Here is a 24,964-nt window from a genome sequence, read left to right on the forward strand (position 1 = left end):
ACTGAATCAAGTTTGGTTTAGTGTTTAGCTAGTCTTGAGAGGATCGATTGATCAGCTTCTTGAGAGTATACTAGTGAGAAAATCAGTGTACTGTTAGTCACTTTGCAGGTTGCAAGTGCAGTTGTAACATTCATTGATTTTAGTGAATTGCCTTCATCAGAAGAAGGAAGAAATCACCTTCACGGGTGGACTGGATTAACGTGAGCTTTTATCTCAAGTGAACCAAGATAAAATACTTGTGTGCTCTACTTCATATTCTTTAGCACCTAGTTCTTATCTTTAAGTTTGTCAAAACTTAAAAAGGGTAAAACTTTTGTTTAAAAACTCTATTCAAACCCCCCCTTTCTACTGTTTTTCGCACCTTTAATTGGCATCAGAGCTCCGGTTCTGATTTATACACTTAACATTGATCAGTGATCCAGAACCTAGTGTGAAAAACAACGATGGCCCAAGCCAATACTTCCGCTGACAACAACAACAACAACCAACTCAGAGCACCAGTCTTTGATGGTGAAAAGTTTGAGTACTGGAAAGATAGAATCGAAAGTTATTTCCTTGGCACTAACCCAGATCTCTGGGATATGGTCATGGAAGGATATACTGATCCAGTAGATGCTGCAGGAGTGAAGATCCTCCGTACTGAAATGACTGACGCTCAGAAGAAGCGTTTCAAGGATCATCACAAGGCGAAGTCCATGCTGTTCAGTTCAATATCATATATTGAATATGAGAAGATCTCTGACAAAGAAACAGCAAAATCCATCTTTGACTCATTGGTCATGACGCACGAAGGAAATGAAGAAGTCAATGAGACTAAGGCTCTTGCTCTCATAAAACAATATGAGCAGTTTAAGATGGAATCTGGTGAAACCATTGAGGAGATGTACTCAAGGTTTCAAACTCTGATTGCTGGAGTCAGAGTGCTAAACAAGAGTTACTCTACTGGTGATCATGTCAAAAAGATCATCAGAAGCTTGCCTAAGGAGTGAATGACTTTTGTCACTGCACTGAAGCTTTCCAGGAATCTGAACTCCTTGAAGCTAGAAGAGCCTGTGAGTCATCTCAGAAGCCATGAGATTGAACTCAAAGAGCACAAGCCTCAAAGGAAAGACAAATCTATTGCTCTTAAGTCAAAACCTGACAAGGCGAAAGCCTATCAGGCAGAAGAGGAAGATTCCTCTGAAGAATCATCAGATGCTTCTGGTGATGAAGAGCTATCTCTTCTCACAAAGAGATTGAGCAAGCTCTGGAAGAACAGACAAAGCAAGGGCAAAGGACCGAGGAAAAGTAAAGGAAGATTTGAATCTTCATCTGGTCAGAAGAAGCCCTCTGGGAAGGAAGTCACCTGCTTCGAGTGCAAGGAATCTGGGCACTACAAGAGTGACTGTCCCAAGCTAAAGAAGGACAAGAGACCAAGAAACGTCTTCAAGAAGATAGCTCTTGTGACCTTTGATGCGACTGACTCTGATGAAGCTGAGTCAGAAGAAGATGAAGCTGTGGAAGCTCTGATGGCTACCACTAGCAGAGATGCTGAAGCACAGGATGATATGATAGCTTCAGAAGATGACTCAGACTCTGAGAATGACGATGAGGTATTCTCTAAATTTTCTTCATCTGAACTAAGAATTGCATTATCTGAAATAATGAAGAAACACGATGTGCTTTTAAATAAACATAAAGAGCTTAAAAGAAAATATGTTGTTAAAACTAGTACATCAAAAGTTCATGAGAAGTCAGTCTCTGGACTCATTGAAGAGAACTCTTCTCTTAAAAATGACAACTCTGTTCTTCGTGCTAAAAATGCCATGCTAGAAGATCAACTTGCATCATCTGATGTTAAGCATGAAACTTTATATGAGAAAGCGTTTCAAAGGTTCTTAGCCAAAGGCATAGACAGAAGTGTTATGGCTTCAATGATCTATGACATAAGCATAAATGGGAACAGTGGTCTTGGCTACTCCAAACCTATGAGAGGTGAGCCATCTGAGCCCAAACGCGAACCTTTGCATAAGCACTTTGTTCCCGCTGGTACTGTCATTCTAGAAAGGGTTACACCCAAGGTGGTAAAACCAAAGGGAAAATTTAAACTTGACATGTCTAAATATTATAATCAAGTTCCCTTGTATTATCCTCCTGTTGCACCCAAAGTTCTGAGAACTTCTGGGAAAACTAACAAGAAAGGACCCAAGATATGGGTACCTAAGACAAAAATTATTCCTGTTACAGATATCTTATGCAGCTCAGTTAAGACACCTGTCATGGTACTTGGACAGTGGATGCTCGCGACACATGACGGGCATAAGGTCTATATTCCAAAAACTGATGCCACTTAAGTCAGGAGGAGACGTTGGCTTTGGAGGAAACCAGAAGGGAAAGATCATTGGAAAAGGTTCCATAGGAGATGGAAAAACTCCAGTTATTAATGATGTACTTCTGGTGGAAGGATTATTGCATAACTTGCTCTTCATAAGCCAAATAGCTGACAAATGTTATGATGTGATTTTCAATCAAACCTGCTGTAGAGCTGTCAGTCAAACAGATGCATCTGTTCTGTTTTCTGGGAAGAGGAGAAATGACATCTACAAAATCAAATCCTCTGAACTGCTATCTCAGAAGGTCAAGTGTCTCATGTCCATTAATGATGAGCAATGGGTTTGGCACAGACGCCTAGAGCATGCAAGCCTCAGGAAGATCTCCCAACTAAGCAAGCTAAACCTCGTTAGAGGATTGCCTCGTCTGAAGTTTTCATCAGAGGCTCTGTGTGAAGCCTGTCAGAAGGGAAAATTCAACAAGAAGCATTTCAAAGAAAAGAATGTGGTATCTACAACAAGACCCCTTGAGCTACTTCACATTGATCTCTTTGGACCAGTGAAAATTGAATCCATTGGAGGAAAGAAGTATGGGTTAGTCATTGTGGATGACTACAGCTGGTGGACATGGGTAAAGTTCTTAAGGCACAAGGATGAAACACACACTGTGTTCACAAACTTCATTACCCAAGTTCATAAGGAGTTCCAAACTTCAGTGATTACTGTCAGAAGTGATCATGACGGAGAATTTGAGAACAAAGCCTTTGAAGAATTGTTCAACTCTCAAGGGATCTCTCACAACTTCTCCTGTCCTCGCACTCCTCAACAAAATGGAGTTGTTGAAAGAAAGAACATAACTCTTTAGGAGATGGCTCGCACCATGATGCAAGAATCAAGTATGGCCAAGCACTTCTGGGCAGAAGCAGTCAACACTGCATGCTATATCCAGAACAGAATCTCCATCAGACCAATTCTGGAGAAGACTCCTTATGAGTTGTGCAAAGGAAGACAACCTGATATCTCTTACTTCCATCCCTTTGGGAGTACTTGCTACATGCTCAACACAAAGGAGCAATTGGGTAAATTCGATTCTAAAGCTTTAAAATGCTATTTTCTTGGTTATTCTGAAAGATCTAAAGGTTTTAGAATTTATAATATTGTCCCTCAAACTGTTGAGGAATCTATCCAAATTAGATTTGATGACAAGCTTGGCTCAGAAAAGTCAAAGCTGTTTGAAAGATTTGTAGATCTCAGCATTAATCCATCGGAAGCAAATCAACCAAAGGACAGCCTAGAGGATGCTGCTCCAAAGGCAGAAGCATCAGAAGATGCTCCAACAACTTCTGATGAACTTCAGAAGAAGAAGAGAATAGCTGCCTCTCATCCAGAAGAACTGATTCTTAGCAACAAAGATGCTCCTTTCAGAACTAGGTTCATGCTCAAATCTTCAGAAGAGACTCTTCTGAGTCTGAAGGGACTTGTATCTCTCATTGAGCCCAAATCAGTTGATGAAGCTCTTGAAGATAAAGGCTGGATTCTGGCAATGCAAGAAGAGCTAGATCAGTTCACCAAGAATGATGTCTGGTCTTTAATGCCTAAACTCAAAGGTTTCCATGTCATAGGAACCAAGTGGGTATTCAGAAACAAGCTGAATGAAAAAGGAGAAGTCACGAGAAACAAGGCAAGACTGGTAGCTCAAGGCTACAGTCAACAAGAGGGGATTGATTACACTAAGACCTTTGCTCCTGTGGCAAGGCTTGAAGCTATAAGGCTACTAATCTCATTCTCAGTGAATCACAACATAATTCTTCATCAGATGGATGTCAAGAGTGCCTTCCTCAATGGCTACATTTCAGAGGAAGTGTATGTCAAGCAACCTCCTGGCTTTGAAGATGACAAGCATCCAGAGCATGTCTACAAGCTCAAGAAGTCGCTCTATGGAATGAAACAAGCTCCCAGAGCTTGGTATGAAAGGCTTAGCTCCTTTCTTCTGAAGAATGAGTTTGTAAGGGGTAAAGGTGACAACACTCTTTTCTGCATAACCTATAAGGATGATATTCTTATAGTTCAGATTTTTGTTGATGACATTATATTTGGTTCTGTTAATCCCTCTCTTTGCAAGGAATTCTCTAAGATGATGCAGGCTGAATTTGAGATGAGCATGATGAGAGAGCTCAAGTACTTCCTGAGAATTCAAATTGATCAACGACCGGGAGTCACTTATATCCATCAGAAGAAATACACCTTGGAACTTCTGAAGAAGTTCAACATGAGTGACTGCAACATCTCAAAGACTCCAATGCATCCAACATGCATTCTTGAGAAAGAGGAAGTTTCCTCTAAGGTTTGTCAGAAGCTCTATCGTGGAATGATAGGCTCTCTTCTTTATTTAACAGCTTTCAGACCTGATATATTGTTTAGTGTGCATCTCTGTGCTAGATTTCAATCAGATCCTAGAGAGACTCACTTAACAGCTGTTAAGAGGATCCTCAAATATCTGAAGGGAACCACTAACCTTGGCTTGATGTATAGAAAAACATCAGAGTATACACTTTCAGGTTTTTGTGACGCTGACTTTGCTGGAGACAGAGTGGAAAGGAAAAGCACCTCAGGAAGTTGCCATTTCCTTGGAGCAAATCTTGTCACTTGGTCAAGCAAGAGACAGAACACAATTGCTTTATCAACTGCAGAAGCAGAATATGTCTCAGCTGCCACTTGCTGCACACAAACCATTTGGATGAAGAATCATCTGGAGGACTATGGTTTGTTTCTGAAGAAGATTCCAATCTTCTGTGACAACACAGCTGCTATCTCCCTCAGCAAAAATCTCATTCTACACTCAAGAGCAAAGCACATAGAGGTAAAGTATCATTATATTCGAGATCATGTTCAGAAGGGCACTCTATCATTAGAGTATGTTGATACTGACCATCAATGAGAAGATATCTTCACTAAGCCCTTGGCTGAAGATCGGTTTTTATTTATTCTTGAAAATTTGAACATGGACTTTTGTCCAGAGTAAGGAATTTTCAGAACCTCTGACCATGGTGCTTCTAAAGTCATCAGATGCTGCATATTCAAAAGGTACTCGATCAGAAAGTACTTAACCCACCGGTTAAACTTCTGTGGTAGACAACAATACATGTGTCACTTCTTTTGTGACATAGTTCCTTGTGTCGCGTGGTGTATCTGCTATAATGATGATACCTACTCTCCTCCACTGTGCTATTTTCTGACTAAGTATTTTACAAACCGTTGATCTTGCTTTTTGCTTTATGCTTTTTAAAATCTCAACGGTTATCATTAAACCCACTATACGCACGATCTCACACACGATCTAATCCACACACATACTTAAAATGTTTTTCAAACCTATTGTGTGCATTGCATTTCATTCACTCGTCTCCCTCCAAAATTTCCCTTCTCTCTGAACCCTAAACCTCGCATTCCTGAGAATCATGGGCAAATCAAGGAAATCGAAGGCGACTGTTACTGCTTCTTCCAAACTGACTGTCGAAGAGCAAGAGAGGCAAAGATTCGAAGAAGCTCAGCAAATCCTGAACGCGGCCAATGCGGTCAGCTGCATCAAGAAGATTGAAGAACTGGTTGTATGCAACGAGTCAAGAGTGGACTTCGACAACCTGGCTAAACACGGGTTTGACATCAGGGATCAAGTCGATTTGCAAGGTTGGTTTGGCTATTTCAATCGGCTTTGTGGCCCTATCTATTACAAATTAGTTGTGGAATTCTAGAAGAATGTTGTATGCAACGACTACTACGTCGTTTCTCATGTATTGGATAGAAAGATTGTTATCTCCGAGGAATCCATTGCAAAATTGCTGGGAATGGAGTTCCAACAGGGCAAGAGAATCAAGAATGTGGATGCTAATGTTCCTGGCATGAGGAACTTAGTTAATCGGGCTATTTATGATAACTGGTCTTTGGAGAAGACAAAGTATGCCATAAAGGAATTGAAGCCAACAATGAAGATCTGGCAGAAGATTTTCATATACTGCATTCACCCTAGAACAGGAGGAACTGATTACCTCAATGCAACTCAAAAGGTAATCATGTACTATATCTCTAAGGGTGAGCATGTGTGTCTTCCATTTCTGCTCTTCAACTATCTGAAAGAGTGTGTTGAGAAGTCAAGGACTACTGCAATTGAGACCAAGAGGTCTATCTCCTACATTCCTTATGGCAGGTTGCTTTCAGATATATTCACTCAGAACAAACTGGTCAAGACTCTATCTGACATATGCCTTCATGATGATCTGGCTATGTCCATTGGAGATGCTCTCAATGGGACTAAGTTGAAGAGAATGCAGATCATTGACAAAGTTCAAGTTGAACCTGAAGAAGAATCATTTGAAGAGGTTTGTCAGAAGAACTACTCTGTTGATGACTTTCTTCTCTGGTCTAAAAAGGATAATCCAGCCAGTATTCTGGAATATGTGAGAATGCTCAGAAGTCAAGGATATCCAATCACTCTCGAGGAATTCATCAAAGCACTTCCTGAGAGTCCTCCTGAGGTATTAACAAGGAAGTCTAAGAGAGCAACAAGCAGCAAGCCTTCAGATCCCAAGGGCAAAGGGATTCTGATAGAGGAAACCAAGAAGATGAAAGCTGCATCAAAATCTGTGGTCATCAGGGCAGCAATTCCATAACCCTCTCCTAAAAGAACTCCAGTGCATTCATCTCATAAATTTAAGTCTGATAGCTCTGAGAGCTCTCTGGCTTCCATTATTGGAACTCAAGAGGAAGAAGATGACACCAACAGAGGAAGAATTGTTCACTCTAACTCTGAAGAAGGTTCACCCAGAAGGAGTGTCAAGAGGAAAACTGTCATGAAAGAATCTTCTGGTGAGGAAACTGAAGATGATGATACTCCCCTAACCAAGAGGCAAAAATTTCAGGTAATTCAAGTTGAGGAGGAAATTGAGCAGGATGATAGTGAGATTATTGGGTATGTGCTCCAAGACATAAGGGAATCTCCAGAAGCTGAATCAAAAGAATCCACTGATTCTGATGAAGTGCTCATAGCCAAGAGGAAGAAACTGCCTCTGAAGGGTCCACTTCAGAAGAAGGAGCCAGAACCAAAGCAAGCATCTGAGAGTGCTCATGAGGTACAAAGGGAAAGGATATCAAAGATAGCTTATGATCCTGCAAGGACTGCCAGACTCACCAGATCTGCCACCCTCAGAGGTCCAAGTAAGGCAATTACTGAAAGCATTAATTTAGATTCTGCTTTAGTAACTATTCCTGAACAACCTGTACCTATATCTACCTCCCTGCCAATCTCAATCCAAACAGTTCCACCTCAAACAGAACCTCACACACAAACCATATCTCAAGCCGAAACACAAGCTCCCAACTCAAACATCCAAACTGCTACCACTTCCATTCCATCCATCCCAATCCAAACCTCTTCCACATCGACCACAACTGAGTCAGTACCTCTCATCAATTCATTCATTAAGGGTATCGCTCAGAGTGAGGCCACCTTGAAGGACTTGGTTCAACAATTCACACCCAAGCCTCCATCCACCTCAAGAACCTTTCTGGTAACTGAATCTGGTGAGATTCCTGCTGTGGAAGACAAAGGAGATGAGGATGTTCAGATTCTATAACCTCCTTTCAATGTGCAACCTATCCAGCAGGTAGCCTCTTATTTTGAAGATCTGTTCACAGATGTTGCTGCTGAGTCTTCTTATGTGTCCTTGTCTCACTACTCCACGGTGAACTCAAGAGATCTGAGCTTCACCTCGCCTGAGAAGACAGCTACATCCAGGCAAAGATAAGAGACCATTCCTGAGATTGAGTATATGGATGAATCAGATCATTCGGGACAAGAGAAGGTTCATGTGGATGAATCAGCACCTTCAGGATAAAATAGAACTGAGAGTTCTAATGCATCAAGCTCTGACGCAACCAACACTCCTCAGCCAATCATGGATTTGGCACCCTCCTTCAGACCATAAAGTCTTATTCAACTCATTCAGGAGTTCTCTGATGAAGAGCAATGGCGGCAAGAACATATGTTGTCTCTGAACGTACCTCAGAAGATGTTGAGATGATTCCAGCAGAGGTTGCAGAGGACAATGCTGAAGAGATCATCATTCATGAGGCTGCAGAGGTTGATGAAGTTCAGATGGAAGTACCGATTCAAGTTGCTGCTGAAGTTCAATCAGAGGAAGAAGTTCAAGCATCTGCATAAGTTCCTATTCCTGTTCAAGCTCCAGAACCAGCTCCACATCCGGAAGTTGCTCTCCTGGCTGCCAGAATTGATAGGATACAAATGATCAGCAGAGGCTGTTTCAGATGGTTGAGCATCAAGGCATTATTCAGAGTGAACAAAGTCGGCAGATTCGGGAATCTTCAAGCAGAATGGAGGATATGATGAAGTATCTGATCGAGAATCTACCATCTTCATCAAAGTCCTGAACCCCTCTCATCTATCTTTCATGCATATTTATTCATCTTATCTGTCTGTGAATTTATTCTATGTTTGACTATGTTTTATTTCCTTATGTGTTTTTGCTACAACTTATTTAATGCGTTTTATCTGAGTTAATTCTTTGTTGTTAGTATTTTTGTTTTTCACTCTTTTTGCTTATGACAAAAAGGGGGAGTACATAAAATGGTTTTGATAAACTTTTAATAAACCAGTTGAGGAGAATAAGTATCAAATATTTATAGCACATAGATATTGCCAAACGTCCTAAACAAGGAATACATTTTGTTCAATCTTCTGAACAAACATGCCTCTGACGCCCTATCACAATCCATCTGGACAATACTCTATGTTTCCAAGTGATCTACGCAAGTTCTGAACCATCAAGTCATCAAGTTCTGATGAGTATACACTCTTCTATGCGTATCTTCTGATCACCTCACAAGACTCCGAATCTAGACTCTTCATCATCTCATCAAGTCATAGATTCAGGGGGAGTCAAGGGGAGTCCCCAGCTCAGAATCAATCCTAGATTCAGAAGGAGCAACATAAACCGTTACACAAGGATAAGTTTAAACTCTTATCTCTTCTCTCTTGTGTATTCAGTTTATTGACTTAGGATTGTTCATCAAAATACTTGTTTTGTCATCATCAAAAAGGGGGAGATTGTAAGATCAAGAATTGATCAGTAGTTGCATCTCTATGTTTTGATGATTACAATTAAGGTTTTTGAGTATGAACAATTATGGTACCCTAACGTTTGTCCTTTCTAGTTATGAAAAATAGGTTCTGATTCAAACCAAGTCGATTCCATCAGAAGATGAAGACCCAAGGGTAACCAAAAGAGAGTTCTAAAGCTCTCCATGTTCGTTCAGAACAGTGGCAAATCCTTCAGAAGTTCTGAAGATAGAAGCTCTCAAGAGGTACTGAAGAACCGGAGTCAAAAGTTCTGAAGACCAGATGTTCCAGAAGGAACGGTCCTGAAGTAGAAGACTCAAGTTCTGAAGACCTGCAATAAGTTGGCTCTGAAGACCCAAGCTATTCTAGCTCTGGCATTCAGAAGTTATGAGGAACATGCCCAGAAGCAGAAGTTGCAAGGTCAGAGGATCCAATCTTCCGTCTAACTCTGATCAGAAGCTTCACCAACGTCCATCTGAAGCACTCCAGATCTTAAGTCAGCTGGTGAAAGGACAGGTCGCTGTCATAGTACACATCGTACTGTCATAGCCTGTCCGCCACCTACCTCGTTCAGCCTAGCAGTCTGATATTACAAGATTGCCACTCCAACGGACAAAACCCTAGCAACGGCTACACCATATGCCTTGGAGTATATAAAGGCTGAACATAGAAGAAAGAAGCCAAGAAACTTTGCTGATATTCTTGAATCCATTCTAACCGATCTCTTAGCAATATTTCTTCATTGTTCTTGAACATCTGAGTTTACTATTAGCTTTTCAGAAGCATTTCTTGTAAACCCAAAACCTTTTTACAAACACTTTGTAAAGTTCCTTAAGAGACCAAGTTTGGTCGGATCTTGAGAGGACTGAATCAAGTTTGGTTCAGTGTTTAGCTAGTCTTGAGAGGATCGGTTGATCAGCTTCTTGAGAGTATACTAGTGAGAAAATCAGTGTAGTGTTAGTCACTTTGCAGGTTGCAAGTGCAGTTGTAACATTCATTGATTTTAGTGAATTGCCTTCATCAGAAGAAGGAAGAAATCACCTTCACGGGTGGACTGGATTAACTTGAGCTTTTATCTCATGTGAACCAGGATAAAATACTTGTGTGCTCTACTTCATATTCTTTAGCACCTAGTTCTTATCTTTAAGTTTGTCAAAACTTAAAAAGGGGAAAAGTTTTGTTTAAAAACTCTATTCAAACCCCCCCCCTTTCTAGTGTTTTTCGCACCTTCACATAAGAGAACAACATGAACATAAGCTGATTAAACCTCATTATCATTCCAATACAAAGGAAAAAATATAGTTCATGAACATAAGCATACTTAGTAACTTAAAAAAAACTATACTTAGTAGCTTTAATAGTATATATATAAGGGTTGGTAATTACATGCATAAGACTTTGGGTTTGGGTGCGGGTTTAATCAATCCCACACCCAAACCCAAACATGTTTTAAAATTTGGGTGAAACCCAAACCCGAACCCAAACCCAAAGAAATCGGGTTTCGCCCACAATTTCGGGTCGAGTTCGGGTTGGGCCCCGCGGGTTTGGGTTTTCCTGCCATCTCTAGACTCGACAAACATAGAATAAACCTCGGGTCATCACTAACATCCTGTTTCAAAGAAACTGCTAATTTTTCATAATTAATATGGAACAGAGCAAACGTAACCTTATAATAGCAGGATGGTGGACATAAAGTATATATGAATCATAAAGTTACAAAGATAAGATTATTTTAATTGATAATTAATTAAGGTTTGTCATAAGCTAATACAGTAAGTTACATGTTCTGGGGGTCGTCAGAACGACTGGCCCTTCTAATCGATCACTCTTGACTGCCGAGCACTCAATTTCCCGACCACCCCGGGACAGGTGATGCCAGCTGGAAGAGTGATCTGAATCACCTCAACCATCACACTATTGACTCTAAGCCCCTGCCGCGATAAAGTAGGGATGTAGCCCCATATCTAGCTGCTGGTTACTAGTAACCCCTGACTCTTAGATCTCTGAACACAGTTGAGACTTCATGGAAATCCAACGGTGAGGAGACCCATAGTGACCTAGGCTAGCTCTCATGACCCATCCCCAGGAGCTACCCATGCCCTTGAGGGAAGTATAAAAGACTCCCTCTACTAGAGAGCAGGTACGTTTTCATTTAAAATATTTGCTAAGGTCTCTAAACTGACTTTGGCATCGGAGTCCTTGCAGACCTCCCTCCTGGGCTCACTACAGAAGATCGGACCCTACTCATTCCCTCGAAGATCCACACACATTCCCTTTCCATCACCAACAGCCCAATCGGCAAGCTCCCCTCTCTCATGTCTTCTCAGCACCTTCCCCTCTCTAGGTAGTTTTGGTCGGCTTATCCCGATCACTGCATAAGGCAGATAGCATGCCGTACATACAGAGAAATTAAACCTATTGCATATTATTCCCGATGGTTTAATGTGACATCAAATTTGGCTCTTATGCTAGATTAGAAACGGAGATATAAAAAAGCTGTGACATTACCTTGGTTAAATTATTATAATTATGGTACAAGTAATGGAAATGAATGTGGCTGAGAAACTCGACACAATAGTAGGGTTGTTATCTGTAATTTTGTGGGAAAAAATCCAGACTATGGAGCCGGTCTTTTACAAATAATGTAAGGTAAAACTGTCATCATATTAAATTTACAAAGTGAATTCATACCGTACCTTTCTTTTGAACTTCACAATAACGGAAGTTTTATAACTACTAGATTGGCATTTTTTTAATGCAAATAAATGGGACATGCATGATCATATGTAGGAAGTGACATGATCTAGGCATAGAAAATAAAATTATCATCGCATATGGAGGGCCATCTTTTTCCAAGAACCTTTTCTTTTTCTTAAGCAGGGCCCCAGGTAATTAATAAGGCAGAAAGTAAAAGAACATTCAAATAAACACAATTAATTAGGCTAGTTTTTTAAGTTTAAAAAATTGCCAGCCTTATCAAGCTTCTTGAAAAAGTGAAATTAACGAGAAAGAGAAATGAGTCATTGCAAGATGAGTAGATGAGAAGTATATATACTTCCAACCATATTGACCCTACTTTATTTTAACCACCATCGAAATGAATATGAAAAAGATGAAGAACAAGAGATCAAAGTAAGCAAAAGTTGGGGGAAAAAAGAGGGGTCATAAAACAACTACATTAATTTGATTAATCACTTTAGTGGAGGATGGATTTAGGGGGATCATGTGTGTTTGTGCTTGCCCCTCTTTTGAGGGAAAATTGTTTGCATCTTGACTTGTGAGAATAGTTTCTTTAATGGAGTATATATCTCTTTTCCCTTTTTTCCATTCAATATAAAGTTTTTGTTATTCTACATTTCATCTGCAACCTCTTGATCACCTGGCATTGTTTTCTTTCTTTGGGAATCTCCTTTATCCCCTCCACAATACAAGCATATAAAGCCAATCTTTGAACATGTCAAGCCTCAATCTCTACTTTCCCTTTGTCATTCAGTGTGTGTGAGACACAGAAAGAGAGAGAAAACAAAGATTAATATTTAACGGAGGAGGATCTTCGGAATGACAAAGGGGAACTGAAAGAATACTTTCTTTTTCTTTTTGTTCAAGTTTTTTAATTTTTTTTACGCAAAAAAATTACACATGCAAATAAATAGATCCAACAATCAATTTGAGACTTGAATTAGGTACTCTAGCATGGGTTCTTAGGTTCGGTGATTTTACAAACATCAAAACATGCATTGAGTGTGTACGTCATAAGTGTGATTTTGAAATGTTTTGCAATAATGATGGTTGAGAATAACACCAAGTTATTATATGATAACTTGAAGAATGAAATGACTAAAAATTTACAAGAACTAATGAAATCAAAGAAAAGTGAAGTAAGATGCAATTTGATTAAAAAAATTGAAGTTGGAAAAAGTAGAAGAAGATCCTTTTACATGAACTTTGTGTGCCGTGTGTCGTATAAGGCAAGCTTAGACTTTTAGAGTTTAGTATCATATACCCAACCCTTTTTCAGTAATTATAGTATTTACATAATAAATGCAAATCTAATGTTATGTATTTAGATTTAATTAACTTAAAGAATTATGTATAAATTTGGCATGCCGGTTGTTAATACCCACTCCTACATATCTTTGAGTGCAACGGTCAACGGAGAACTCAAAGCATGTAATCTGGATGAAAGAGACTTAGTATGTTTATGTTTTTTATAGGTTTTTTTATCTTGATTGGGTTGAGAAAAAACGTAATTTATGAGATTGCCTATAAGAAGATTTTTATTTTTAGGTTTCTGAGGAGAATTGATTCCCCGACCTACATCTGTGAAGAAATATAAGACTACGTAGTTCTAAGTGAAAGCTTGATGCTTGAAGGAACTTGAGTTGAGAGGATCGGAGATTTTAAAAATTGAAATGTTTGAAGAAGTCGGAACTTGATATTGGTGCATTTGAAGAAGACATTTTTAAAATTTTCTTGAAGGAATTATGTTTGGGATTTTGACATTTTTGAATGTTTCTTCAAGTTTTTGATATTTGGACCAAACATATATTTAGTCCACAATGCTACTACTACTCCTCTTGTGGGCTTTTGACACTCACTGAAAGAAAGAGGAGTACTAAACATAAGCAGAATAATGGGCCTATGTGTGAAGGGCTGCTGATAAAAAAGAGAAACGAAATGGGTTCAGGGTAATTGTTTCTTTTGACCAAAAAACAAAGGGTAATTGTTTCTTTTTGCTTTCTTCTCATATATTCATGCAAACGTCAATCTTTTTGTCTTAAGACTTGTTTTCATTTACAATTTCAGAAGACACTTTGATGGAGACTGAGAGCATCAAATTCAGTATGATGAAGACATCATTATTCTACGATTTTGCTTTTACCTGTACATTATGGTATGGTTTTGAGAATTATTTCTGAATATTTAGTTAGGAACATGATGTAGCAACTGAACTTCTAGCATACCCATAATTCCAATTTCAACAGTTTTTATACATTTTGCAAAGTGTATTACTAACCTCTATGATGTTTCCTTTGGTTTGTGATGTTCCCAAGTTTCACTGTTCTTTTGGTTTTGCTTTATGATGTAAACATTGTTCCTTATTTTTTATATTGGGATTGTTGAGGGCACTTCTGGTTAATTTCTGGTTGAAGTGTGATTGAAACACTAGTCCTTTTTTCTTCTTGTATATTTTTCCTTGATTCTCTGGCCTTGTTTCTCCAGTAAGTTGCCTTTTGTATTCTTCCTCTGGTAATCTCAAGTATTTGCTCTCAAACTTTGGTTAAAGACCTCAGCAATTGTTTTCCTCCTTTCAGATCATTCTTCCCTTCTTCAACAACAGTGCTACCTCTTTCATATGATATCCAAGTTCCCTATTCTCCCTCTTCTTCTTTCTGCTCCCAGTGGTTTCTTTGGATCAACAGGCAATATTAATTTTCCAAACAAAGTCTCCAACTTTGAACTCTTTAGACTTAGCATTTTTGTTGTAAGATCGATCTATTATTTCTTTCAATTGTGTTAGGTCCTCTTATGCTTCAAGTCTAACCTCATTGAGTTCATTCAACTTGTCGAACATCATATTGAGTAGAAAATTGAACTATCTTTGTAACCTCAAAGACTGAAGATTAATTTCTAATGACAATACAACTTTGTGCTCGTAAACCAACTTATAGGGTGTTAAACAAATGAAATCTTTAGGTGAATTTTTGTACGCCCATAAAATTTGAGGCCTCAGGTAAGAAGAAGGTTCAAGGAGCTTTGATTGAAGAAGTCGCCGACATTCCAAGGGTTGAGCTTTCACTGGAAAGGGTTCCTTCTCTGGTACTTCCTACAGCCCGTGGATCTGATCGTGCTTTGTACAAGATCTCAGAGGGTCTTTTTAATTGTCAAACAAGTAGGTGTTGTCGCCGGTGGGTCTGAAGATGAAGCCATTCAGGGCTTGGAACATCTCGTTGCTAACCATCCAAGGCTATATGGCGATCCTTAGGGAGCGTTTGCGTGTCAACATGTCTTTTATGGTGTTCCGGGCTTTTTTACTTGCGGCACCTTTCTGATTTTCTTTTTTTGGCTAGTTTGGGCTTTTCTTTTCCGAGGGGTTCTCCTCGGGAGTGGGTTGTGTTGGAGGTTTTGCGTTTTCTTTGGGCAATTTTTAGGCTTTGGGGCTGTTTGTTTACCTGTCGTTGCCTCTTTTTTTATCCCTTTGAGGAGGGTTGTGTATCTGAACATTTCCTCACCTATTGAATGAATATATTTCCTCTTTCATAAAAAAATTTGATGAAGTTTTTCGTGCTAGTTCTTAGGCTTATGACCTATGTGCTTCTTAATTAAACTTACGATTATCTTATTAACGACCTCAACCTAATCGTCGGCGCGAGTATAGTAAGGGGAAGAAGTGATCAACTTAATGTTTCTCGAATTAGCATACTCTACTATCTTTCTCCCATGGGAATTGTGCCTTGATCAGTGATAATTGTCTTAGGTATGCCAAATCATAAAACAATGTTCTCTTCCATGAAGTGAATCACATCTTTCTGTGTTACTTCTTTTAATGTGATAGCGTCTACCCACTTTGAGAAGTAATCAACTCCTTTCGAAGAGGTTGGATGAATTTGACTAATAAGTCTAGAACCCATCCTCAAATGAATAGATAGACAAATTGTTTCATGAACAGATAGCGACAGACCAAAATATAGTATGTGCCAATTCATCTATTTGGAATGGGTAGATACACAAACCACTATAGAATGCATGCATGCTATTATTGGACCAATTGTCATCATTTTTTAATGATAAATATTTTGTGACTGTTAAAACCGTCTATAAATATAGATGTATAATCGTAATTCAAATCGGTGAGCCGTACACAAATAATTAGCGATTTGGAATTGGAACACCAAATCCATTTAATTTTATTTCACCAAAACACAGGTGAGTTGCAAGATACAAATTCTGTAGAATGGATGGATTATTAATTCCTTATTGGACAAGGTACAAAAATAGTGTGCAAAAGGAAAAGGGTAAACAAAAGATAGAGAACAAAGACCCACACACATGTTGTAGTGATACTCAATCAATCACAGGCAGCAATCCAGGGCACAGCAACAACATAATCCAGCACAACTACAAGAGAACATTTACATAGTAAAAATCAAAGTCAGATACTTTGAGAAATCAAATTAAATAAATGTTATTTTAAAAACTCAATATATAAAACAGAGAGATTTTGGGTGATGAACTCACCATCCTTTCCAGAACCCATCACCCCTGCTAGTGGTTTTCACTGGAACACTTTGTTGGGGACCATCGTTGGTGGGATAGCCCACAGGTGGTGGTATAGTATTAAGATAAGAAGATGGAGGATTGCTCTGACCCACAGCTGGATATGCAGTCACTGATTGAAAGAAATTATAACAACTATATGTTAAAAAAATCACAATTTTCTAATAAAAATGAAAATTTCTAGCTACCACAACATGAATAAGACTAGCTTTGAATATAAAACATGCATGAATATTTTAGCACCCAAATATATATGATCAAGCCATCCATTAATTCAAGGATGTAAAACAAAAGCCATTAATAAAGGAGAGAGGATTGGACTTAATTTTCTACAAGATGGAGGTCAATTTTGTTGAAAGAATACTACTTGATTTATTATTCAATTGTTTAACTCAAAAGACTTACCAGGGGTTTGTTGTTGATTGATTGGTTGGCTCATTCTTATGATGATCGAGGTTGCTCTTGACAAGAGAATATATGTGTAATTAACTGAGATATTGGGAAGAAGTGAAGAAGGTTAAGTATATAAATAGATAGTTGGGGCAGTCATGGTGGCTTTTCAGTTGCCAAATAAGTAAAAGTATAGCGCGTTTTAGGTGAGAAACAGAACAAATTAAAGTGAACTTGGGGGAGGTACATTAGATGAAGCAGCCTTGAAAAGACGGCATCACTATGCACCATTTCATTTTCAATAACTCCAACTTGGGGAGGAAGTTTTATCGTGCATCATAGCATTTTCCTTGTATAAATGTAGTCAGAAAAAAAAAATGGTTTTTCTTGACATCACGGTCTAGTGTGGTGTGTGTTCGTATATACTTTCAACTTACATGACCAATAAGTTGTAGTATAATTAGTAGATATTTTGCCTCCTTTAACATTTCGTTCAGGGTTTGATTCTAGACGATGCGTATGAAGAAACATTTATTGATAGATACCTACCTACTTAACGTGATCTCCGATCCGTGAGGGTTAGTCTAATAGTTGTCGGCTAGGGGTTGCAATATGGGTTGGCAGGGCGAGCCAAGACTGATCCGCCATCAACCTGCCGAAATACGGGCTGCGTTAGGATAACTCACTTCTCACATTTGGGTTGAAAGTCTCAACCCAACCCACATTTTGGCAAGTTTGCCCACTTTAAGTATATAATGAAAAAATATGTGTAATTAGTAAAATGTCAAAAATGTTGCTCCATTTTCCTTATGCAATAGACAATAAGCTAAAATTTGCAATGAGCAACACTACAACACTAAGAGCAAATTAAAGAAGAAGACGTGATTTATGCATATTTCTTTGTTCTATGTCAGCATTACTATTGGATTTTGATTTGTAAAGTAGAATCTATTTCACAATTAAATTATGAATAAATCCACAAATTCATAACCAACTCACAAGTTGCAAAAATTCACAATCATCACAACTCATAAATGTCTTTTAAAACAACAAAAGCACAAATCAAAGTCCAACAATCTCACAATAACATAATATTAGTTCAAAAACTTCTAAGTTTAAATATACTTTTTAGTTTGAAACATAAGATGTTGTATTTGAAGAAGATGCATCCGCTTTTCCATCATCATCTTTCAAATCTTCATCACCATTAGGTGCAACAATATGGGTTGGTGGGACAGAGTCAACCCGCCATTAACCCACTAAAATGTGAGGCGGGTTGGGCGGACCGTATCTTAATATTTGGGTTGAAAATGTCAACCTAACCCGCCAAAAAAGGTAGGCTAAATAGACCGCTTGGGAAAAAAACACATTTTTTCAAATGAATAAAAATCTTGAATTGGATGAAATGACTTTTACATTCAACCTAATTTTAATACAAATATACCTTAAAAAATTAAAGTCGAAATAATGCAGGTATAGATATTTTGATCCTTGACTTTTGAGCTCAAGTTTTGGATAAGAGAGCATATATATATAGATGAATTTGCCATCTTCCATGATAGGATTGCCTATATATATATATATATATTTCAAACTAACATTATTGGAGTTTTATATTTGGACCCAAAATTGAAAATCCCATCAAGGAAAAAAAAAAGGACCCAAAACAATTTTTATACATTTGACCATATAATAAAGAAATTGATCCCGGCCTTAAAGGTAAAGTGGTAGACGAATCTTTAGTTGGTTTTAAACTATAGTGAGACATAGAGACACAAAACCATATATTCCCCAATCCAAACTAATCCACCATAAATGTTAGATGACCAACTCCAACGAATAGCTAGCTATTAGCATTTAGCAGCGGGCTATATTTTTTTTCTACATCGGAAAATAGCAGCGGGCTATATTGACATGACAAAATTTAGGGTGAGGGTGCAAAAGAAATTAGAAAATTGTTATCCTAACCTAACCTGTTAGGTTATAACTCAGTCTCAATTTAAAATAAATTTTACTCATATAAAATAAGGGACATAATTGCATTATCATATCCTATTAATGTATTAAATAACACATTACACTAGAATGATATGATCACATTATCATATCATGCCTGCTTCATAGAAAGAAATTTTAGCAAGCCAACAAACATATATGTAAGTAGTGCAAGAAACTTTAAAATCGTTGTTGTTTAGGTTTATGTGCACGATTAAAGAATTCAATAAATTAATATATAATTTGACTGAAATACTATTATTTAAATTTGAGTTACATATATTAAGGAGAGAAAATAATAATTATTAGTTAAATAAATGGCGAGTATTGTGATATGTGAAAATATAACGTGATATATGAGATATATAACATTAATTGAGAGTATAGATGAAAGAAAGTGTTAGTTTTGAATTTGTAAAACAATAAAAAAATTGAAAAATATGTGAAAAGCTAAAACAACGACTATTTTCTAAATCAAAGAAATAGTGAAATATTTAATGTCATAATAGTTCGTCTAAAAAAAACCTTTGAAAATAATTGGTGGCTATGTTTAGAGATGTTTTGAAGTTTTTTATTTATAGGCAAAGAAATGCATTAAAGAGAGCACAAGGGGTACTCAACCCATAATACAACAAAGTAGGGAGAAAAAGAAGAAATAACAAAAAGTAACAAGAAACCTCTTGGAGGCAACACTTTATATACCACCAAGAGGACCAAACCAGCAAAGTGTTACAATAATCTTGAACCCAAAATAAATACCCCCAAACAAACTGCTACAGAAACAGACCACCAAGCACCATTATCTTCCACCATCAGAATCCAACATAGAACACTTGTACAATCTGCAATTGTTTCCCTATAGAGATATTGCTTCATATTCTAGTGATGCGTCACATTTAAACCTTGAAAACTAGCTTTCGTCTTTTATGAAGAGATTTAGACGAATGTATTGATGAGTTTCGGACTGATGAGTCATTGAACCATTAATGAGATTCTTCGGACGATGCAAATCGGCTTTTAAAAAAATAAACTTCAACAACTAAAAAAGAAGCGAATTAGCGACGGAAAAAATCTATCGCTAAATGAGGAAAATTCACTCGCTATAAGCGTTTAGCAACGGAATGCAATCTGTAGCAAAATGTGGTATCGCTAAATTATTAACAACGGATTCTGATATCCGTCGCTAATTTATTTGCCGTAGTAGACCTTCTCCCGTTGCTATTTCCGACGGATCGGTCCGTCGCTATTTACGATGGAACGGAACAGTTCGTCGCTATTTGAAACGGATTTGTCGCCATTTGTGACGGAAGAGTCTGTCGCTATTTGCGACGGGATTGTTCGTCGCTAAAGAATCACATTCCGCCGCCAATTACATAACATTTTTATTTCCTTTAGCGACGGAAGTGTCACGTCGCTATTTGTATTTGAATTCAGCATCTTACCGAGGGATTTTTTTTCCCGCTAATTTGTGACTAGGTAAGTGACGAATTTTGTTTTTTGAGCAGATTTTTTTTCTCTACAATAATTATTCAGTTTGATTATTTTTTTCAAATCCTAATGAAGTAATTGAAAATGTAATATTTGTTTAAAGTTCCACATTCATATTTATGATCAAGTTCATCAACATGCATAATTAAAAACTTTAGTATCAAATACATAAATACTCATCTAAATGAAAGGCCATCGAACTCATCATCTAATTCATCATCATCTTTGTTCTGCTGATCTGTCGGTGGTTGGAGTGGTTGTTCAACAGAGCGTGAGGCCAAACCTTCACGTGTTTCAAAATCAACCTTAACATAAAATTTAGAAATTAGACATAATGGGAACTGAAAACTACAACAGTAGGATAACTAGAAAAAAGCAAACAAAAAATAAAGTTACAATTGTGTAAAGAAAGATATAACCAATCTCCTCTCAAGTATATGCACCTATTTTTGCACCTACAACATATAGTAACTTACCGCAATATGTTTTGCTCCTGGGGAGATCCATATTGTGGGTCTTTAAAAATAACTTCCAACAACCTGGTTTTTTTTCACTCGAAATTGTTTGCATATAAAATGTAAATCGGTTTTTAAATGTTACCAAACAATCTAAAATTTGAAGATGAAAGTTTCTTACTAATCTCTTAAAATGCTCAAATGTAGGAACTGATCCTCTTGTATGTAGGGGACCATTGGATGATCTTCTATTTTCAACATTCACTTTCACCTTTTTCCTTTCAGTCGTCTTTGTTCCAATTTTGTTCCATCTCCCTACGGTTTTGAAGGGAAATCCAACTTCCACTATCTTGCTTCTAACGCACTTATACAATGTGTCTGATAGCCCACTAGCTGCTCTGTGGTCGAAAGTATCACGAATTTGGATGTCATGCTTAGGAAGTTATCATACTTCCTCTGCATAACAAATATTGCAAGAAGAAAATTTGGTAAAACAAATATGAAGAAAATATGTATAACAAATATGCAATTCATATTGTAACAAATATTGTAAGGCAAAATGATCCATACAACACTAAGAAAGACACTACCCAGTGTGCTACATTTGTAAATGTGCAAAGAAGATAGATTGTGATGGATCACTTTGAATCCATGTTGAATGATAAAAAAAAATAAAAATAAGTTGTTTAAACTCTTTGTGTTTCGGCCGAGTCAAAGGATAAAAAGCTCAGCAACATCATAACTGACTCAAAGGTCTTGCAACTAAGTGAGTACCGTACGGGGAAGATGTGATTTAGTTTAGAAATGCCATGTCCTATCTAAGGTCGATTGGTCGTGCGACGGCCCACTTGCTAACAATCAAGTAAGGTTGTCTAACGGCAACCACGATCTTGAAAGACCTTCTACTAGGTTTCCTAGAGACTTGCAAAGATAAGTACGGCGAATTTCGAGCTTATAAAATACATGTGTAGTCGTTTATTTACACGCGCATTGTTCATTATGCAAAAAATATAAGCTTTTCTTAGACTATGAAATTCTCTCTTTACCCTATCGTGACTTGAGCGTTAGAATATTCTGCTATACAAATACACAGTTGTGTCAATGTAGCTCAGGTGCACAAGTTAAGCCACAATATAAACGCAAGGAATCCCAACAACCTCATAAAGAACACTGTGAGAGTATAAAATATTGTAACTTGTAAACTACTCAACCTAAGAATCTCAAGAAAACCAATATATAACTCTCCAATAATTATCTATTCACACCTCAAAATGAGGTGGAATGAAGTGGAGGAAGACAGAGATAGGAAGAAAAAAAAAAGTAAGAGTGAGAAAGTATAAGATGTGATAGATGATAAGAGGAGAGAGATAGAAATAAAAATAGGTGGAGGTGTATAAAAAAAGAGGTGTGTATATATCATTACCCTATAACTCTCATATGATCTTTAGATAATGGAATAATATAAAATAAAAAAATCAAATCATGAGCATGAATCAAGTTCATAGTTAAAGACGACTTGGAAACATATTATAGTTGAAATCATAGTTAATGATACCATGACTCCATCTAGAAAGCGAAATAAATGTTTAGAAACATACGCGTGGAAGTTGAAAACATAGAAGAAGAATAAACGTTAATGGAAGACTTATCTTAATTCTTACGTGCCACTGCACATACGCAACTAGCGTGTTGATCTAGAACTCATCAAATATGTAAACTCCGTCTCTCTTTTCCTACCGACCCTGCTACTCAACGCGTTTGTCTCACACGTCATTCCAATTTTCTATTTCCTATGAAGGAACCAATGAACCTATATATATTTTGCACCCCCTAGATTCCAATCACATTCAACCTTCTCATTGTTCAACTCATTAGAAAACAACAACTAATTCAACAATCGATCATCATCTTCAGTTCTTCAGCATGAGTAACTTCAACAATCAGCAACAAGCCCCTAGTGAGTTTTAGTTATTTGACATGAATTTGCCAATTTGGTTTTTGAATTTTATGTGAACGTTAAGGTGCAATTACTCATGTGAATTTTGTGAAATTGTTTCAGTTTCATATCCAGCAACTGAGACAGCATACCCTACAGCAGCTCCATATGTTGCTGCCCCACCACCCATGGGTTATCCTTCCAAGGATGGTTCTGAAGGGAACTTCCAACAGAGAGTTCCAGAGGAAACCACTAGCAGGGGTGATGGTTTCTGGAAGGGATGGTGAGTTTTCAAATTTCATACCCAAAATCATCTCATCTGGCTCTGTTTTTCTGTTTGATTATTACACTTTGCATCTCTATAATTTTGAAAAGGACTTGCCTAAATGACCTTAAAAAGTTTGGGTTCAAGTCCTAGGTGGACATTGATATTCAAGATAACTGGAGTTTTTAGTTCATTTATCTTAAATATCATTGATCATCTAGGATTAAGGTGGTTTAGTCCAAATTTTTTTAGATCATTTAGACAACTAACGCCATTTTTGACTCTACAATTTCAATTGTTCGATTTACATCTTAATTTTGTTCGAAAAGTTGATTTTGTTCGAAAAGTTGAATTTTTATTACTAACTTCACATTTTTTAAAGTGTAAAGTGATATAAATTGTCTTACTTTGTCATCTCTGTAAAAATTATGATCAACCTCAATTTTTTTAGTTATTGAATGACAAATCAATATTTACTATTTAGATAAAAAGAAATTAATTTTGAAATTAGAGGACTTAAATCGAGCAATTGAAACTATAGGGACTAAAATCATACATTATTGAAATTATAAGGACTAAAAGTATAATCAAGTATTTAATTTTCACAAACACTGATTAATTGTTTTGGCTTTTTTCTTGCAGTTGTGCTGCTATCTGCTGCTGTTGTGCCCTGGATATCTGCTTCTGATTGAACCGCTCAGCATAGACTTGTGGCGCGTGTGTTAATTCTTTGTAGTTTGTTGTAGAATAATGATCTTTGTCTTTTTGACAGAATGTATTTGTTGTCCATTTGATGGATGTTTTTCGTTTCCCTATAGTACATGGAAACTTTATTTTGATGTATGTATTTAGACAATATCTTGTGATTTTTTATCTATAAGAAAAATTTCTCGAACCCCCCTGTTATTTTATCCAAGAACCTTGCCATCTATTGGTAGATTAAAGATGAAAATCTGAGAATCAAAATGTGTATCGAGCTTATCAACTAAGGATATGTATAATTAATTAACACGTAAATTGACTGGATCATTTTAAAATTATGGTGAGCAACTAAAAGTGAATTGAAAAACCACAAGGGTGGCACGTGAATGTGCATTTTCTTAATAGATTTCGCCTAGGCTTTTGGTCAGAGTTCGATCTCCTCTGAGATAAAAAATAATACATTTATAGTCAAGGACATCACTACCGTATCCCGAGTCAGATTAGTCACGTGTAGTCTCTTTTCCCGTGGAGACTGGTGGTCTAAGGGAAAAAAAGTGAATTGAAAAAGAAAAAACAATAATAGCAATAAAAATGCAAGAATAATAACGAGAGAATTCTAGCGGCAAGTATTCCCATATAGTCTCATATTTCTATTGTTCAATGCTAATTTTTTTCTAACAAGCTGCTACAATGTCCACTTCCCACTATGAGGCAAATCAGAATTGCACATATTCAAGTACAATAGAGAGTTATCTAGAGCATTAAAGCAGAAAAATGAAAATCAAGCTAGAAGAAGGGCTTAGAAACATGTTTTTTACTAACAACGTTATGGTTACTACCTTAGCTAGTACAACATTAAGTAAAGCAGACAAAGCCCACGCAATTATATCAAAGGTTTTTTTTTTTTTAAATTATATCAAAGGTTCTACAGCTAAAGAATGGAATATACATAAATAGGCTTGTCTTTTTACTGCATTAACAATGGCAAAATGAGATACAAGACATAAGGGTTGA

General features: G+C 37.2%; 2 protein-coding genes across 2 annotated transcripts; one reads left to right on the plus strand and one right to left on the minus strand.

The window, feature by feature from the left end:
* Window positions 1-16,311: 16,311 nt before the first annotated feature.
* On the minus strand, window positions 16,312-17,347 carry LOC130749387 (protein CYSTEINE-RICH TRANSMEMBRANE MODULE 9-like). The gene is made up of 3 exons (XM_057602735.1): window positions 17,125-17,347; window positions 16,681-16,831; window positions 16,312-16,560 (listed from the first exon to the last, which is right to left on the minus strand). The coding sequence occupies exons 1-3, from the start codon at window positions 17,156-17,158 to the stop codon at window positions 16,515-16,517; spliced, it is 231 nt and encodes a 76-aa protein (XP_057458718.1). The 5' UTR covers window positions 17,159-17,347; the 3' UTR covers window positions 16,312-16,514.
* A 5,433-nt stretch (window positions 17,348-22,780) lies between these two features.
* Window positions 22,781-24,143, plus strand: LOC130749517 (protein CYSTEINE-RICH TRANSMEMBRANE MODULE 9-like). Its single transcript, XM_057602882.1, has 3 exons — window positions 22,781-23,004; window positions 23,107-23,266; window positions 23,891-24,143. Exons 1-3 carry the CDS (start codon window positions 22,971-22,973, stop codon window positions 23,934-23,936), a joined length of 240 nt encoding a protein of 79 aa, XP_057458865.1. The 5' UTR covers window positions 22,781-22,970; the 3' UTR covers window positions 23,937-24,143.
* Window positions 24,144-24,964: the final 821 nt, after the last annotated feature.

The sequence above is a fragment of the Lotus japonicus genome, chromosome 3 (genome assembly GCF_012489685.1).
Source record: "Lotus japonicus ecotype B-129 chromosome 3, LjGifu_v1.2".
NCBI classification, from domain to species: domain Eukaryota; kingdom Viridiplantae; phylum Streptophyta; class Magnoliopsida; order Fabales; family Fabaceae; genus Lotus; species Lotus japonicus.

What these genes read in the sequence shown, in the direction of transcription:
- LOC130749387 (XM_057602735.1), bottom strand. Translation starts at nt 17,158, where the DNA reads ATGAGCCAACCAATCAATCAACAACAAACCCCTG. An exon ending in CAATCAACAACAAACCCCTG is followed by an intron (nt 16,832 to 17,124) that starts GTAAGTCTTTTG and finishes TCTTTCAATCAG; the next exon opens with TGACTGCATATCCAGCTGTG. An exon ending in GATGGGTTCTGGAAAGGATG is followed by an intron (nt 16,561 to 16,680) that starts GTGAGTTCATCA and finishes GTTCTCTTGTAG; the next exon opens with TTGTGCTGGATTATGTTGTT.
- LOC130749517 (XM_057602882.1), top strand. Translation starts at nt 22,971, where the DNA reads ATGAGTAACTTCAACAATCAGCAACAAGCCCCTA. An exon ending in CAATCAGCAACAAGCCCCTA is followed by an intron (nt 23,005 to 23,106) that starts GTGAGTTTTAGT and finishes AAATTGTTTCAG; the next exon opens with TTTCATATCCAGCAACTGAG. An exon ending in GATGGTTTCTGGAAGGGATG is followed by an intron (nt 23,267 to 23,890) that starts GTGAGTTTTCAA and finishes TTTTTCTTGCAG; the next exon opens with TTGTGCTGCTATCTGCTGCT.